The sequence below is a fragment of the Mustela nigripes genome, chromosome 14, assembly GCF_022355385.1.
Source record: "Mustela nigripes isolate SB6536 chromosome 14, MUSNIG.SB6536, whole genome shotgun sequence".
NCBI classification, from domain to species: Eukaryota; Metazoa; Chordata; class Mammalia; order Carnivora; family Mustelidae; genus Mustela; species Mustela nigripes.
Window position 1 is genome coordinate 91,844,302 of NC_081570.1, and position 18,758 is coordinate 91,863,059.

Here is an 18,758-nt window from a genome sequence, read left to right on the forward strand (position 1 = left end):
TTTCAGGCTTCCCATTCCACTTCAAGCTTGAAGTTTCCTTCAAGCTTCACACTCTGCTTCTTCAAGCTAGGGATACTACGAGGTTTCTCTCTGAATTTTAACTACCCTGCATGGTGCAGCCCAGTGTCTGTTCTCAAGCCAGCCCCAAAACCAAGAAGCTAGCCTAGAGTCATCCTCTTTCATTGAGTGTCAACTCTTCCCTTAGCCAATGCCTTCAGACTGCTGATGCTTTACTATCTTGCCCAGAGTTTGTAGCTGTTTTCTGCAGGAAGTATGATCCAACAGGGGCTACTTGGCAACTACCAGAAGTGAAAACTTTTGTTGCCTCCATTATTGCTGGTGTTAGCTATGAGTCAAGTCATCAACTCTTTATAGGTAATCTGTATTCTCCTTAAGGTTGGTTTTAATATTTTCTCCTTGTTTTTGATGTTCTGCCATTGAAATGAACTAAAATGTGTGTAGGTGTTGATTAATTTTATACACTTTTCTTGACTCTTGAGATTAGTTTTACCATAAGTTCTGGAAAATTCTCTGCCATTATTTATTTGAAAATTGCTTTTCCACACTATCTCTATTCTCTCCTTCAATAACATGCATTTGAACTTTATCACTTCATTCTCCTTCAGATTTCCACTTCTTAATTTCTCTGGATTATTCACTGAGAAGTTTCTTCAGATTTGTCTTCCAATTTTCTAGCCAACTGTGTCTAATATGTCATGTAATGTTCCATTAAGGTTTTCATTTCATTTATTCTGCCTGATTATTTGTGAAATACATCCAAGAAATTTAGAAAGTGGCTTGTTCTCTTCTTAGAGTTTTATTCTTTTTTATTTCTTCAACCATATTAAATACAAAAAGTTGACCTTGGTACCTGATAATTACAATATTTGCTGTCTTTGTGTATCTAATTCTGAATTTTATTTTTTTTTTGCTAAACTTTGCTTAAGATGGTTTGTTTAATCATGAATGTGAAAATCCCATACTGTGTTAAAGTCCCTAGGACTTTATCCATAGAAATTCTTTAAGGACTGTGCATAATGAGGCTCCAATCCAGAGACAATCTGTATTTGTACTGGAAACACAATCAGCATGGAATCATTTTAAACTATTTCTAGCTTAGAATTATTGTAGACACAGAGCTGGTATCAATTTCAGCCCTACTCCTTGATGGTCTTTGCATCTAAAGCTAGGAATTCTTAGGGGAGATTGCTCTCTTTTTTCTTCCCAACTCAGATCCAAGATGAAGACAGACATATCTTCTGTGGAACTGCTTTCTTCCTGCTCATCCACTGAGGACTTCTGGAGTCACAAAGAGGTATCCAAGTTTGCACTGTGCCGTAGCTCCAGGCTTTGTCTCCAGTCACCATATTGCCAGAAATGAAACTGTCTCATTTATATTCCTCTTGCATTCTCCTCAGTTCTAATTTTCTAACTGTATACTTCAGAACTTTTGTTAGACTGGCACAACACATATTGGAGAATAACTTTTGAGTTCAGAATGAAATATTCCACACTACTCATGGGCCCTAATAAACAAAATGTCCCACGGTCAAAGAAGACACCATCTTCCAAACTCCTTCAACATATCCTCCCTTCCAATCTCTCCACCCATTTATCTTCACTTAACTTATCCTAAACGAACAAATGAATCTATAATTTCATTAAGTAAGCACTAAAATTTTAGTGACTATTTGTTAACTTCGCACTGTAAAACAATCACATTTAGTTAGTATTCCCACGCATAATTGTGTATTCCTCTTTAAGTCCTTACCAGCTTAAAATTCTGAACATGGTTTCCCTTCTTCTAACTAAGTCATCAAATACCATTTGCTGTAAGCTGATATAATTAGTATCTACTACTGTTAATTACCTAGGTTCAGCTAGGAAATTTTGCTTCTTTTTTCATACCTTTGTTCATTCATACAAACAATTGTATTAAATACCTGCCATGTGACAGAATTTTCCTAAAATAAAACTTCAAATGTTCATTTTATGCCATATTCAAGAGGCTGTAAAAAGATAACATAACTTGATAAGTGAAACATTTAATGTTCTTGATTTGATGTCTTTTGGTTCCCAAACATCTTAATATTAGAATGTATAATCTCAGCCTGCTTCCTGCCTACATATGAATATCATTGTTTTAAGCATAGGGAGCCTGAATCTTGTTCACACAAATTATAGAAAACTAACTGAAAACTCATTTTGCTTACATAACTAAATAAGAGTGGTATCAAGGTTCAACAATTTTCTAAGATTATTAGATAAGAACATGTGACATTAGATCACAGAACCAATAGAATAGCAAATTCTTTTTGATTCCCTTTGCTTCTAAAATTAATGAAGCTGGAATGAGTATGGTAAATTAATTTACAGCCTACATTCTGAAATCAAGGATGGCAGACATTTATGATATTGAAAAGGATGCCCAGTTTGTAAATCTAAGGAAGAAGTAAATTATAGCCAGCAAGATAATTTAAGGAGTTTCGTGGTTTTTTTTTTTTTTTTTAAAACCATCAGCTCTACTATATTAGTAAAGGAATTTCATTTACTTCAAATCAAGAACTTCAAAAGTTTCATAGAAAAATCTACCCTAAACATCAGCTTACAATAAAATAATGTCACCTTAAACAGAAATTTATAAATCTAATAAAACATCAGAAAGTACATTTTATGTTATATTCATTCAAAATGTTTGACTGAACGCTCATTCTTTCTCCTTGTATCTAATGTGTTTGATGTTTTCAGAAAATGTCATTATGATATTAAATTAATAGTAATGACAAACTAAAGCACAGAAAAATGTACTTCGAGATTTGGTTGAAGGATTTGAGGACTTCATGCTATTTCGCCTTCACGTATTCCAGGGGAAGTATAATATCTCTCTATAGCCCCAAATGACTAGGAATAGATTAGAGCCTACCATTCTCACCTCCATGGGAAAAGGGGAAATTGCACCTAATCTGTAGCTTTGATTTATTCCTTCTAACATCTTGTAGACAATTTAATTTTGTAAATACTACTGAGTCGAATTTTCTCCTTGCCTGTATCAATTAAAAATATTTCCTGATGGGACACCTGGGTGGCTCAGTGGGTTGAGCTTCTGCCTTCAGCTCAGGTCATGATCTCAGGGTCCTGGGATCAAGCCCTGCATGGGGCTCTCTGCTCAGCAGGGAGCCTGCTTCCCCCTCCTCTCTGCCTGCCCCTCTGTCTACTTGTGATTTCTCTCCCTGTCAAGTAAATAAATAAAATCTTTAAAAAAAAATATTTCCTGACAATGGAATCATGAAGATTTTAGAATTATAATAACATTGACCATGTATTTCAACTAGAAATTATATGATCCCTCCAGAAAACATTAATAAAATTATTGAGTGATAAGACCATATCCTTTGTACATTCTTGCACAATTCATTACAGCATCAAAACCAGGAAAAAATGGAAAGAAAATACTCATACTTACACACGGGCAAGGCTTAACAGCATCACTTGGAAAAAATCCAACTTCTCCAGATGCTAAATTTCTACCCTAAATTAGGAAAAAAAAAATATCAGTTTTGAGAACCCATTTACCACAAATGATAATCTCATAATGCTTTGTACATAGTGTTGTTAATCAGGATTCTCAGAATTATTTACATGTTTTATCCATTCCTACACATTAACCTACAATGGTTGAGGAAAGAAAGCAGAATCAAAGAGGTTTTAAAATTATTAAACGTTACGTGTTGTTTCATCTGACAATTATAAAAGAAGGATTCAAGTTTGACTTCCCAAACTACCATTCCATCTTGTTAATTTTATATCCCTCAATCCAATTTAGAGATAACAGCGTATTGAATCTTTCTATTTTATGTTCACTAATACAAGTAGATACATTGGTTTTGTGCAGGCTCACAATTAGAAATGTGATTTAAATGGTTACTATTGGCATCTTTAATAGAACTCATAAGAACATTCCTCCAACAAGATAGGAGACATTTCAAGACTTGTGGAAATGGAAAACAACATGATGATGTTTTAGATAGTTTTCAGATTTAGGAGAAATGACAGGATGCTGATCAAGTAAAGACAGTTATGATGTTGGAGGAAGGATTGTAGGTTAAAATGACATCATAAATGAAAAGAGAGGGAAGAAATTAGCAGACTTTTAGGAAAACCTAAACACCAAATGGACAAAAAAAATATGAGTTTACTCTTGGAGACCTTTGAACAAATTTTTCTTAATAAAAAAAAAACTCATCAGGGAATGTAAATTGATACAGCCACTGCAGAAAACAGTATTGAGTTTCCTCAAAAGCTTAAATAATACAAGTACCATATGATCCAGTTATTCCACTACTGGTATTCATGCAAAGAAAACAAAAACATGAATTCAAAAAGATACATGAGCCTCTATGTTTATTGCAGCATTATTTACAATAGCCAAGCTATGGAAGCAACCCAAGTGTCCATTGATAGACGACTGGATAAAGAAGATGTGGTGTACGCATACAATGAAATAGTACTCAGTCATAAGAATGGATGCGATCTTGCCATCTGTGACAGCATGGATGGGTCCAGAGGGTATCATGCTAGATGAAAAAGTCATACAGAGAAAAACAAATACCATATGATTTCACTTGTATGCAGAATCTAAAAAAGCAAGTGAAAAAACAAAAAGCAGAAACAGACCCATAAATACAGAGAACAAACTGGTCATTCCCAAAGGGAAGAGAGTTGGGGGGATGAATGAAAGGGGTAACAGGGAGTGGGAGATACAGGCTTCCAGTTATGGAAAGAATAAGGCAGCAGAATAAAAGGTACAGGGAATTCAGGTACAGAATAAAGCAGAGGCAATAGAGTCAATGGTATTTTAATAGTGTTGTATGGTGATGGATGGCAGCTACACTTGCGGTGAGCGCAGCATAACATATGTACCTGTCCAATCACTATGCTGCATACCTGAAACAATGTAACATTCTGTTTTACTTCAAACATACACAAAACCTTATGACACTATGACACTGACCCTACGCTGACCCTACCCTTTCTGCAAAAAGACAGACTACACTCAAAACACACTACAGCAATTAGAACATGATATTAAAAAGTTCTTATGCCTTCTTCTTGTCCAAAAATTGGGTTTATTTTTATTTGCTATTTAACCATTTCTTCCTCTCAGTAGCTAAGATGAGTAAATAGCATTATGACTGCATATTACATGCTCAACTATTTTTGACAAAGAAAAGTAACAAAAAAAATGTTCAGCAAATATTTCCCTCTTGAAACAGCATCCTTTTGTGCCCAAGGAGCTTAGCTAGGAGTTTGTGGGAATTTTATAAAGTGGGAATCCAGAATTAAAGGATGAGGAGGAAAAAGAAAAGAAGGGGGAGAAAGGGGAAAAGGTGGGAGAGGTATGGGAAAGAGAGAGGGAAGGTATAACAGGAAAGGGGGAAGGGTTGGAGGAAGGTAAAAAGAACAGAAAAGAGAAGAGGAAAGGCAGGATTCAGACCGAGGGAAAGCAAATAACCGAGCAAGGACAAGACGTTCATTGGAGCAAGGTTCAAGAATTGTATCGCACTTGCGTATCAGGGAAAAAGGTAAATGAACAAGTAGAAGATGCATTCATTTATTCAACAAATACAGTATCTAATATTGATTTGGTTAAACACTTAGGAAAATGCAAGAATTCATCAATCATTTCCTGTCTCCCCCTAATCTTCTCAGAATGAAGATACATATACACATCCATTTAATACATGGTGAAAAGAGCTAAATATTCTTGGGTGCAGAGGAGAGGCTATGGAAATTGGAAAGATATTTTCAGTATTAGGGGTTTGTCTGAAAGCTACATAGAAGAGAGCAGGGGCACGTGAATATAAAATGTGTGGGGTGTGAACATATAGAAATGGAAATGGAGGAGAACATTTTGAAAACAAAATAAAGCATGAGAGAGGGACAGGGGTGTAAAAATACAGGTTGTGCATAGGAAACACAAGTAAGTCTAATAATGGCTTATACTTAGTGCATCCTTACTGAATACACCACTCTGAGCATTTCATAATCTTTACAGTGATCCTTTGTGGTAGGCCCAATTACGATCCCCATTTTACAGGTGAGGAAAATGAGGTATAGTAAAGTTAAATGATCACCCCATGATCACAGAGTCAGCAAGTGACATAACCAGAATTCAAATTCAGATGTTCTAAGTTCAGAGCTCGGTACTGCCTCTCTGCACAAGCATTAGACTCATAAAGGAGGATGGAGGGACATGGAGCTAAGAGGCGGCAGGGACCCAGTGTGACGGAGACATTTGGATTTATCAGTGGTGAGGGGGTTTCAGTGATGCAGTGCTGTGCTTTAGAAGGCGTAAACTGACCTCAGTGTGCAAGCTGGCTTGTAGATGGGCATGGTGTGGTAGGTGAGAGTATCATTAGAGAACTGTATCACAGTAAAGGTGGAGGGGAAACTGGTACTAGAGATATTGTGGCACTAGAGTCAACTGGGCTTGCCTGGCGAGTGGGTGAAGAGGAGACCATGGGAGCTAAAGACTTGAGTCCAGCTGCCAAGGATGGAGGTGATTACATAAGCCACCCAAATAGATAACCTGGTTTTAGATGACAATTACACAGAGGGGAACTTGAAAGTCAATGGAGCAAGACTATCATGGAAGAAAATGTATACAGAACAAGATAAAAGAGCTTATAGGAATTAGTCTACCTAGGAGGCAAGAAGGATGGAACAGAGGGAGGAGAGTCACAGATTGGAGGGTGATGAGAACACAGTAGCTATAAGGCTGGAATGAAGTGTTCATCTCCTTCAACTGCATTCTCGGAGTGCCTTATCTATTTTAAGCATGACCTTGAGGTACAAGAAAATAACCAGGATATTTGGGGTCTGCGTGCCTAGCCAGACCTTTTTACATGACTGCATGCACTGTTACTTGAGTACAACATGTACGGGTATGTGGGGGGAGCCCTACACCAAAGAAGCCTCAGAAGAGGAAAAGACAAGAGTGACTGTTTTTAAAAAGTAAAATCAGACCTCTGAGAGCACACTAAAGGAAACCAATCTGTTTTGCAGGGGAGAGGCCAGAGGCAGAGCTCTATGATGGTCCTTCAAAACTAGAGCTGAAGAGAAATCAGCAACCTGGAAGATTACAGCTATAAAAATGGTGAACTGTCAATTCACATTAGTCAGAAAAAGAGCCCATGGTCTTCATCTACGGAAAGCAGCGTTCAAGAGAAGCAGTGATAGCCCGTCACAGGCATGTTGACCAGCATCTAGAACCAAACCGACACAGGGTCCTTCATACAGATTGATCCTTTCACTTATTCCTCCCCCAAAGCTTGGCTCACACATTCCTACTCTGTCATCTCTTCTATAAAAACATCTTCACTCTGCAGGCGCAATTTAATCTCACCCTGTCCTCTTCTGACACCTTTCCAGATTGTTTGTAGTACACTGTATCGTGGAGGTCGGTATTGGTCTACACGGTCTTTTCCTTTACTGGACTGAATTCTTGGAATCCAGAACAATGTCAGTTTTTACAAGAGAATGCAAATACAGAGTGACTATTTCATAAATGTTGGCAATTTGAGGTATATCTCAACCTGAGAGTTCCATGTTAGTGAGTAGCATGAGCTTAAGTTCCTCTTAACTGAAAAGAGGAAAATATACCACACTTTGTTTTACACAGTGAGGCACTGAGAAACACTGAATGTTTCTACATAGGAAAATATTCTTATAATGGCACTGCTTGACCTATCTCTGACATTTTATAGAAGCAAGCAGCCTGCTGAAGAAGACAATGCATGAAACAGAGAGAAAGGAGGTGAGAACACAAACGTAAGACTAGGAGACACATTAATGAATTTTATAACTTCTGAAGGTGTATGGACAGGCTCAGCTTTTTTTTTTTTTTTTTGGTCATTCTTCCTTTATAGAACCAAGATTCCACCTGAAAGGCATGAATGGAAACTGTCCTAGACATTAGAGGAAGGGTCATGGTCATGTAAGGAATGTCCTAAAACTAGGGTAAACATGCAATTTTCTGTCCAAACCAGGATCTTTTGAGAGAAAAGGGTAGTAATTAATAACCATGCCAGGACAAAAGGGATACATTGGGAGAGTTAGGGGTAAACCAGGACATACAGTTAACTGTATCAAAAACCATTTTGTTCTTTTTCTCTACATTTCAAGAACACTACTGGAGTTTCCTCAGGAGAGGGAAATTATATCTCAACAGAGTACCAAGGTCATTCTGAATTGTTTTTCCCTCAATGAAATGCCTTAGCAGTGCAGGTTACATTTCTTTAATGGTCTTAGACATCCCTTAGATAACAAAGAGGTGAGAGATAATTTAACATATCTTAACAGATGAATAAAGCTGCATTTCCTGACATCCTAGGAGATGTCAGTTCTAGCTATGGGAGAGAATACGTGCTGTATTCAATGACTTTCCACTTATTAAGGTAATAAGCATCCTACAACATTTGGAAGATTAAAAAACAAAATAATGTGTAGGAGGAGTGTCTTTGCTTCCCTGGTGGATGTGTGTGGGATGTACATTGATAATTCATTAATGCTAATGGGTGGAGCAGCTGTCAGTCCCCTGTGCTGCGTGGATGGAACAGCAGACTGTAGCTACGAAATAAGCCATTTGCAAAGCCAGTGATTTTGTGCACTTTATGTGATGATCTATGAAATTTTTACTAACTTTGAAAGAGGCATGCAGCTGAATTTTCTTCCTCTTTGCATTCCTGGGTGGACGGTGTATTGTGGGTCAAATAATCAACGTGTCGTTCCTTTTATGCCCCTTACAAATGCCAGAGATAAAAAAATCTTATTTTCTAGTTAGCCCCCTGTCTAATATTGGTTCTTGACAGTCCCTTCACATCTTCGAGGTCAATTTGAAAACATCCCTCTTTCAGAGTTACATGTCATCTGGTGTACCATAGAGTTCTATCTTTATATGCATTTATTCTGCTGAGCATTCTCTCTATTATGCGAGGAGACTTTTGTAAATCTAACGGTCCCGGTTGATTCATTCTGATGAAAATATTTTCTTTGGGAAGTCTCTGAGAAAATAAGTTATGGGCTATCTATGGTAAGAAAAGATGCACCTTTATAATTTTCATTAACTAAAGTAGAGCAGATACAAAGCAAAATAATATTAAATAATAATTCATAAAATAATAATGCCTTCTGTCCTGAAAAGCAAGTTGCTCCCTGTAGAAAAATGTATCAAACTAAAATTATTGATAACTTTCTCTGAAATTCCTGAACATCATAAATATAAATGCATATTCAAACACTTCCTTATTTCTAACTGATCTTAGATTATAACTGTTCTTCATTTTTCCCTAATAAGAATCCACAGTAAACCATAATGAATTAAAACTACATTAAGTTTGATGGTAGAAATGATATTTATAATCTACCAGTATAGAGAAAAACATTAATGGGTGCTAACATAGCAGAGCTGAAACTGCTTTTTCAAAACCCATAGACGAGGATGGCTTAAAATGACAGAGGATATCCTCCAAAAATCTTAATCGTAAATTGCTTGGCTCCTAACTTTGCAAAAAGGAGAAAGATTGCTCTAAGAAAAATACAGAGTGTCTTTTCCCTGTGGCTCATTTATCCCCTTAATACCACCTGGATTGGAGGTTTAATGCACTCCTGGAATAGCACTGAACAATTTGAAACAGATGTGGAAAGCTGAATTTAAAAGGAACAGATTAATGGTTATTTATGAAAGATTGGAAATTTTCCCAAGTTACAATGCCCTAAACACTTTCAACGTATGCATGAAGGTGCTGTGGAGATTACTAAGCAATTTATCAGACATGGGGAATGGCCAGAGCAACTGTCATTGTACCTAGTCCTCTCTCACTGTCAGAAATGTACAGTCTGGGTATAGGGTGGAAAGAAGACATACAGGGTAGGCATGAATCATGGGAATCTAGGCAAATATACAAATTAGTTTACTGACCAGATGAGTGGATGGATGATGGATAGCTTGTACCAAGCACTATTTTTGGAATTATTCTGACAGGCTTTGTGATCATGTGTGATAGAACCAAAGGACTGGAAAAGGAGAGAAGACCAGGACAAAGACGCTGACTGAAATTATAACCTTTGATAAGGAGCCATCTGTGACCCTAGCTGCCACCATACTATAACCATTGTTAGTAGTTAAATATACATCAGTACTAGTTCTAGGAAAACTCGGAAAAATCACTACCATTCAGGAGGGATGTGGCTTTCGGAGAGCTCATTCTCTTTCCAGCTCTGCTATTAAAAAAAAGATAACAAAAAACTACAACCTTGGGCAAATCTCCATGGTAAAACAAGAATGATGACAAGGTCTGCCACATGTGCCTCACCAGGGTAATACAAGGATCAAAGAATGAACTTGTCTGAAAACACTTAATGACTGCTAAAAATAACAATTTTTCTATTTTTTCCACAATACTGCTTTTTTATGATTTCCAATCAATTTTCTCACTTCTAAATTTTTTTGTTGACTATTCATGTGTTATTAAAAGAGAAATACCTAGCCCGGTAATAATCCCACCATCCTCCTTATATTTAGACAAGTCTGCTAAACCAGAAGTAACATAGACTCCTGTATAACTTTCACCTGAACAAAAAAATACTATATTCAGATAATCCATTTCCTTATTTCAAATGTGCTAATGTTTTCATGCAAGTACACACTTCTTTGGTCATTGCTTCTTGCATGACAAGTAAGATGGACATTGTTCCACCAGTGAACAACTTGAAAATTTATCAAGCGTAATTGCATAATGGTCATTACAATGAATTCCAAAATATTCACGCAAACATACAAAAGAACAAAAACATAGCCAAACACTTTTACCATTTATTAGTCAAAAGAGAATAGCATTTTAAATTTTTGCATAGGTTTTGCATAAACCCTAAAGGTTTTCAAAAGACAATAAAATTCATATTCCTAACCTAGTTCATTCATAGTTAAGTGGCTGTCATAGGCCCAGAATTCCGAATAACTTTAAAAAAAACTTGTATCTTGGATCTTTGAAATGTATCTTTGGTTTATAAGGGCTTATAATTGCATCAAATCATCAAAACATGTGACCAAAGCTTCGATATTTGATGGCTTTTTGAATGCACACAAGATTGTGTTTACTACATCACTGAGATTTTGGCAGAAAGAAGTATCAACCCCCCCCCCCAAAAAAAAAACACCAAAAAAACTAAAAGTTGTGAAATGTGCACTAAGAGAAACCCACTAAAAAGTCATAAGATATAGTTCTACACTTATTATTTGTGAGATGAATATAATAGCAGAATGAGACTTTGTAGAACATTTTCTTATTATCCAAAAAATGTATTCTGTGGGGTTCCTGGACTTCTCTAGCAGGGAAGAGGGCTCTAGTTTTTCATGTCCTGAGGCTTTTTCTCTAAAGTTTCACTAGGTAAGATATTGTATGTGATGTAATCCTGAATCAAAACTTATTAACTATGTTTCTGGTGAAGGAAAGAAGAGCATACCTTTGATGAAAGAAAAAAAAAATTAGCAAGCAAAAACCAATCTGAATGTAGGTAGGCCAGATCCCAAGTGGTTACTTACTACAAAATCTGGAAAGAACAAGGATCTACCACTCTTGGAAGAAATTCTATTTAGAGAGAGGCCATATAACCCAAAAAGTAAACCAGGCTTGATAGAGGTCCAAAATATAGAAATTCATATTTCTAATCCTGGCAAACAACCAATGGATGTTTTCCTATCCTTGGTGATTTTAATCTTAAGTAATCACAAAGGAAATATCCTGAGTAATGGCACCATACATGTCAAATGCTCATGGCAGCATTAGATGTTTTTGAAGAATTTACTTTTCTACTAAGAACAAAATCACTACTTTAATGAAAAGTGTATTGACTACCTGATATTTATGAGGGATTATGTTACATACTAGGGGATTAAAAATGACTAAACATAGTTATCACCTTCAAGGATCTTATTCAGATGATGTCGGTTCCTTATTAGATTTTGCTTTGGTCATTTTCATAGATTTTTGCAGAATTTTGGACTAGAGAAAAGACCTAGGAGGTAAAAATTTGATATGGATAGACAGTCAGGAGTCTGATGTTCTGTTCCTGCCTTTCTGATCCTTGAGTAAGTCATTTAACCTTTTATGGCTCAATATTCTTGCCCGTGAAATGACAGGGTAAGGATTTTTTTCTTTCTTTTTTTTTTTTTTTGACTCAAGAATTTCTCTTTTACCACTGTTCTTTGCTTACATGAGCCCTTTTCCTAAATCCCTACAGTTCTCCTGTCCGTTACTGTTACTAAGAAGTATCTGATCCACAAATTCTTAATTAGGGATATTATGTGTCAGTAATTGAATCTGGTTACACTTATTCATAGAAGATAAAGACATTTCAGGTCCTAAATGACTTTCATTTTACCTCGGTGTAAAGTCCTCTATTCTCCAGGGTATACATGATTGACTTGTTAGAAATGATATTCCTTCATTCACTCTTCAGGAATTCCAATTACTATGAATAATTAAAATCCAATATATGTTATAACCTGAGAAATTATTTGGACCCAAGTCTCGAAGGCACAGACCTGTGCACTCTACTGAAACCCTTTGTGGTGCCAAATCAACAGCCATATCATAGATGTAACTGTGGATCGGTGGTCCACTGAAAGTATTCTGTGACTGACACGTCCTTGTAGTAATTATGGCAGAATGCAGCTTCTATGGTAATGAAATAACAGAAGAAAATATACCACAACAGAATTCCTCAGAACTATCCCCTTAATAATGTTGCTTTCTGTTGGGAAAAAAAAAAAGACTTCACTGTCTAAACTTCTCCTTAGACAGCGGTGTTCTCCCCTACGGACGTTATAACCTACATTTTGCCCTGTACCAAACAAAGGAAAAATACAAGTGAAGAGCTGTTAACCAAAAATGCCCATCTTGAGAGTTAACAGTTAGGACCTCACCCACTTTGTCGGAGGCTTGCCAATTCCCACAATACAGTCTGTACACTTGGAAACATTCCTGCAAACTCAGTTTATGATCTATTCAATCAAAGCCAGTTGGCAATCACCCAGAGAGAATGTTTCTTACGGGCCTTCATTAATGTCTATTATCGTCTATAATCATCTCTCCCGGGCTTCTCCTGTTCTATTATAGTCAGGCTCTGCCTTTTTCTTTTTCCCTGTAATTAGGGACCCTGATTTAATGCAATATTTTGAGGTAAACACCTGTCAAAATAAAGGTCTTATGATTACATGACATACTATTACCACATAAGCTGTACTATTTTCACGTGGCTTTTTACTGCCACATCCACAATTTCAATTCTGCCGTGGCTTCTCCTGACTTTATCCAAGGGATGGGCAAGTGGTGAGAAGCAGTTAAGAAGCAAAGTCAAGGTCAACTGAGGAAGACCCTGAAACTATGCTCCAGTACTGCCTAAAACAGTATCCCTGCCATGACAAAAACCAAGTTTGGGATTTCACAAAGAAATGCTCTGGGGCAGGCCATCTGAGATGTTCCCAGAGATGTTTATTCTATAGTTTACAGTGCCAAAGCAATGAACCTTTTGGTGTCAAGAATCAGTTTTCTTAACAAAGATTTGATTCTTTTAAAAACTTTTTGTTCAATTTCTTCTTCTTTTTTTTTTTTTTTAAAGATTTTATTTATTTATTTGTCATAGAGAGAGGAGCGAGAGTGAGCACAGGCAGACAGAGTGGCAGGCAGAGGCAGAGGGCGAAGCAGGCTCCCTGCCAAGCAAGGAGCCCGACGTGAGACTCGATCCCAGGACGCTGGGATCATGACCCAAGCCGAAGGCAGCTGTTTAACCAACTGAGCCACCCTGGCGTCCCTTTTCATCTTCTTATTTGCCTCTGGTTATGATACAGAATGGCACCTGAACTGCAGATCAGGGAGTTAAAAACAACAACCAAAAACATATATATATATATATATATATATATATATATATATATATATATATACACACACACACACATACATACATACACACACACACACACACACACACACACACTTTTATTGTAGCTAAAATTCCTGTGTGGTCTAGAAGAAACGAGATAAGTTTCTTTTTTTTTTTTTTTTTTTTTTTTTTTTTTTTAAAGATTTTATTCATTCATTTGACAGAGAGAGAGATCACAAGTAGGCGGAGAGTCAGGCAGAGAGAGAGAGAGAGAGAGAAGCAGGCTCCTGCTGAGCAAATAGCCCGATGCGGGGCTTGATCCCAGGACACTGAGATCATGACCTGAGCCGAAGTCAGCGGCTTAATCCACTGAGCCACCCAGGCGCCCCACGAGATAAGTTTCTTAATGTAGAGCAAAGGAAGAGACTCCTTTGAAATGACTTGGCTACTAAAGTTGCAGGGAGAGATGCCAGGAGTAAAGACCTACTAACTCCACTCCACTGTACCTCCCTTCCCTGACCCCAGAGGGTTTCTGGGCAGGTCCTGTGGTATAGGACAGACTGCTTAAGGCTTTTAACAGAAAAGGTCAATACTGCTTACAGTTGAGTCCAGAAGTAAGCAAATCATCCCCCAAGCAAAGTTTGTTTTCTGTAAACCCCTGCCTTGTTGTGTTCCTTCCTACTCTCCTTCCCTTTCCTGAGCCATCTTATACACTTTCCTCATCCAACCTTGCTCTGAGAGAAAGGCTCATGATTTAGCCTACTTATTTAAATGAACTATTCCCTTCAGGATTTATCATTTGTGCTTTTATGTCTAGGAGTAGAAAGTTTAACATCTGATTAAAGAAATTTCAAGAATTGGATACAGGAATTGGGAGGGAAGAGTAGGCTTCTATGAGCCTACATATGTTAGTGGGACTCTTCATATGGAAACATGGGGAAGATGAAATTTTAAAAAATTAAAAAAAAAACAATCATTTTCCCACTTCTGGAAAAATGAAGCTTATCTTTCAAAATCATCAGTCATTATACAGAAATAAACTTTTTCTCCTTTTCCATTTTCTTTCAATTTTACTTCCTATGATTTTTATAATACCCTTGTGTGTCATTTAGGTATTAAAATCCCCATTTTATAGATGAGGAATTTGAGGACATAAGGTTAAATAGCTTAAAGACTATTCTGAGAGAACAAGGATAAATTTAACTCTGACAAGATGAAGGAATATTTTAATGGTCTCTCGGTTACATCGTAAAGTATAAGTTGAGTTCATAAACAATGAGTTTGAAAACTTGTAAATAACATAGTACAGAAACAGCAGTCTGAATAGCATTATTCATTCCAGACCTATGGACTGAATGCCTATTTTAGGATAGGCGCTAGAGATAAAGAGATGAAAGTCACAGTTCTTAACTTTCTGGAGCGCTCTAATCAGGCAGAGAGAACCATGAACAGACCATTGAGGATACACTGGAAGTGTTATGCCAGAAACCCTTTTGTCAGGTTCAGAGAAGACCTCAAAGGAGGTGCCCCAACCTGAGCCTTGATGGTAAAGAAGCATTTAGCTAAAGAATGGGAAGTAGAAGGGTAAATTCAGACAGAGTGTAAAATATGAATCAATAGCTATAATTTTGAAAAAGCATGTCTTCTATGAAAAAGATTCTCCCTGACTGAACCCTTAGTTTTGTTTTGTTTTCCAGGTTAAAATGAGGAAAACATATCTGTTTAAAAAAAAAAAAATCACCTGGACATCTGAATGGCCAATTATAAGCAATGGAATTGTAATCAGTGCTAAATATATCAGGCATATAGGAAGTCAAGTTTCTTACAAACTAAGAAGGGGTCATCTGTTGCATGCATACATGACAACTGCGCTTTAGGGCAAAGATGGTAGCAAAGCGGATTTAAAAAATCCTTTTTATTCAAATTCAATTTAGTTAACTTATACTATATTATTAGTTTCAGGAGTAAAATCCAATGATTCATCAGTTTCATAGAACACCCTGTGCTCATTACAACAAGGGCCCTCCTTAATGCTCATCTCGAAATTATCCCACACCCCAGCCCACCTCCCCTCCAGCAACACTCCATTTGTTTCCTAGAGTTAAGAGTCTCTTAAGGTTTGCAAAGGGGAAGTTATCACCTAATTGCCCATGGCCAAGTCAAGAGCCACCCCTACTCCACCCTCTCCCCAAGCAGGGTAATGAGGAATGCTTCCCTCAGGAGACTCTCAAGCTCTCTCCAGACTTATTTTCTGACTTTTCAGTTTTTCCTTTGAGGCAAAGAGAAAAAAATTTAAAAAGCTGAAACTGCTACATAAAGCAATGCTGTGTTTCCTGATTGTTCTACCAAAGAAGAACTAAACCGCCTTTAAAAATGAATTTTTTTTTCTTGAGAGGTGTTAAGAATTACAAATGATTCTCCTAAAACAAAGGTAGGATAGTCTAACATATGGAACTAAGGCAGGAGAAGAGAAGTCTGAAAAAGTCTAATTTTAATCCTGCAAATGCCAACATACATAGATGGGTGATAAATTTGGCCCTTTAAAACCACAATTTCAATTTACCCTCTTTATGGAGATTTCTGTGAATTAATCAGAATGTGTGTAAAAACATTTTCACTCCTTAGAATAAAGATCATGTAGATGCATGATTTGTAAGTGTGAAGTATCACAACTATTTTTCTAGGTTATTTAACTTTCATTGTGGATAAAAATATATATTTTTGGCACACTGATTACAGTTCTCCTGGTTATAATTGTCTTTTGGTTCCAGTTAGCTTACAAAATTCTCCCTGTGGAACATTTGGGTATTCATAAATGGCAATGGAGCAAATAAAACCCCATGATATAGGACAGAGGGTCCTCATTGTTTCATAAGCTTTATTATAAGAAGAAAATACATAAAGCTCTTTACTGTTTAAAAAAAAAAAAAAAAAAAGACCCCATAGTTGGCATGGCATGATTTTACATTTGCTTGCTTCTTTGTCTTGCCCTCTTTGTACCTCTTTTGGGAAAGTAAAGTTTCTAAAAGAAATAGTCTCTCTCGGCATGAAGAATGTTCTCCTTCATTCCTACGTCCTTATTCTCACATACTGAAACAACTTTAAAGCAACAGGTTTGTCATCAGTCCAATGACATGATCAGAATGGTTCCATATGTTGTTACTCTCAGTAAAAACTAGGCCTTACACCTGCACTAGGAAATGTACTCTAAATGGCCAATTTCCTCTTTTATATTCATTTCACTTGAAGACAATTTTATGGAACTTTCAAGGAAAGAGAAAGAAGACAACAAAGATGACAAGAAAAAGCTGCCAAAATGAATCCCTTCAATGCAAGGACCATACATAGAATATTTTTACAGCTCAATTGTCAACTCATTGTTTGAAAGAAGTTATAATGAAAATGCAGATACCCACTCACTTTGATAGCATTAGAAATTACTGTTGTTATAATAATAAGATAGACTAGACTATAATAGCTATTCATAGAAAGTTCCTGATAGAAAGTGGAGGATAATTTGTATTCTCTGGACATAGAATATGTAGAAAACATGACAGTCTACAATAAAATTCAACTTTCTACACTAATGAGTGAAGTGACTCACTTGAAAGAAGAGAAGAAAACAGTTTAATCTTAAAAGCATAATTTCTTGAAAATTTCCAAATAAGCCAAAGCACTTAACTAGTACAAAAGACATTTTTGAAATTCAAATGCAAAGCCACTGTAATATTGCAATATCTATATTGTTACCCACAGTTTTAACTTTACATGTATTTGTAGCAATATAATTATAAAAGTGTTAACACAAAACTTTACATGGAAACCAGCTGCATCACCTATTCTGAGCTTTGATCGTTCCTTAGGTCATTAAACCACAAGGTTATAAACCTGTTGTCTTTTTTTGTGGTCAGTACAAAACATGAAGTACCTCGATGAGGGGTGCCTGAGCGGCTCAGTGGGTTACCCTCTGCCTTTGGCTTGGGTCATGATCCCAGGGTCCTGGGATCAAGCCCCACATCGGCCTCCCTGCTCAGCAGGGAGACTGCTTTCCCACCACCCTCTCTGCCTGCTGTTCTGCCTACTTGTGATCTCTCTCTCTGTGTCAAATGAATAAAAATAAAATCTTCAAAGTACTTGGATGAATGAATGGATGAATGTTAGAAGCTACTATTTAATGAGCACTGGGCTAGACCTCTTTCATATATCATTTATTTTATTCTGTATGCATTTTACAGATGATAAAACTGAGGCCCTTATAAAACATTTTACAGATGATAAAACAAAGAGTAATCTATGTAAGGTCATGATGTCAATAGATGGCAGAATCAGTAACCACCACTCAGCAAAATGAGCTACAATTTCCTAAACTGTAACACAGAAAAGAAAAACACTTATTTTTCTGGTGCTAATTATATGCAATCTCTAATGAGACCAAACCAATTGGGTAGGGACCAAAACGGAGGTGCCTAAAAACTATCCTCTCAGAAGCAATTAAATACATACACACATAGATGCACATGCACACACAGGGCAGAGTCACATCCTTTAGGATGCAAACCATAAAGTACTTGTCTTCTTTGAATACGATTATCAACAAAGTAATGTATACGGAACCACTGCAAGCACACACACTAACTGCTGTAACTTCAAAGGATCAAAACAGCAACATTCTTTACACATCTATATTCAATATAGAGGAAAGATTTTTTTCAGAAATTTTTAGGGTGCCTGGGTGACTCAGTTGGTTAAGCAACTGCCTTCAGCTCAGGTCACGATCCCAGAGTAACAGGATCGAGTCCCACATAGGGCTCCCA

The 18,758-nt window shown here is 36.8% G+C and overlaps 1 protein-coding gene across 4 annotated transcripts in view; it reads right to left on the reverse strand.

The window, feature by feature from the left end:
• The window catches only part of VAV3 (vav guanine nucleotide exchange factor 3), a 356,330-nt gene that overhangs the window by 39,208 nt on the left and 298,364 nt on the right, over positions 1-18,758 (reverse strand). For all 4 annotated transcript variants that reach the window (XM_059375596.1, XM_059375594.1, XM_059375595.1 and 1 more), the window contains one exon: positions 3,464-3,529. In XM_059375596.1, the coding sequence (XP_059231579.1) occupies positions 3,464-3,529 (66 nt within the window). The remainder of the gene's footprint in view (positions 1-3,463; positions 3,530-18,758) is intronic.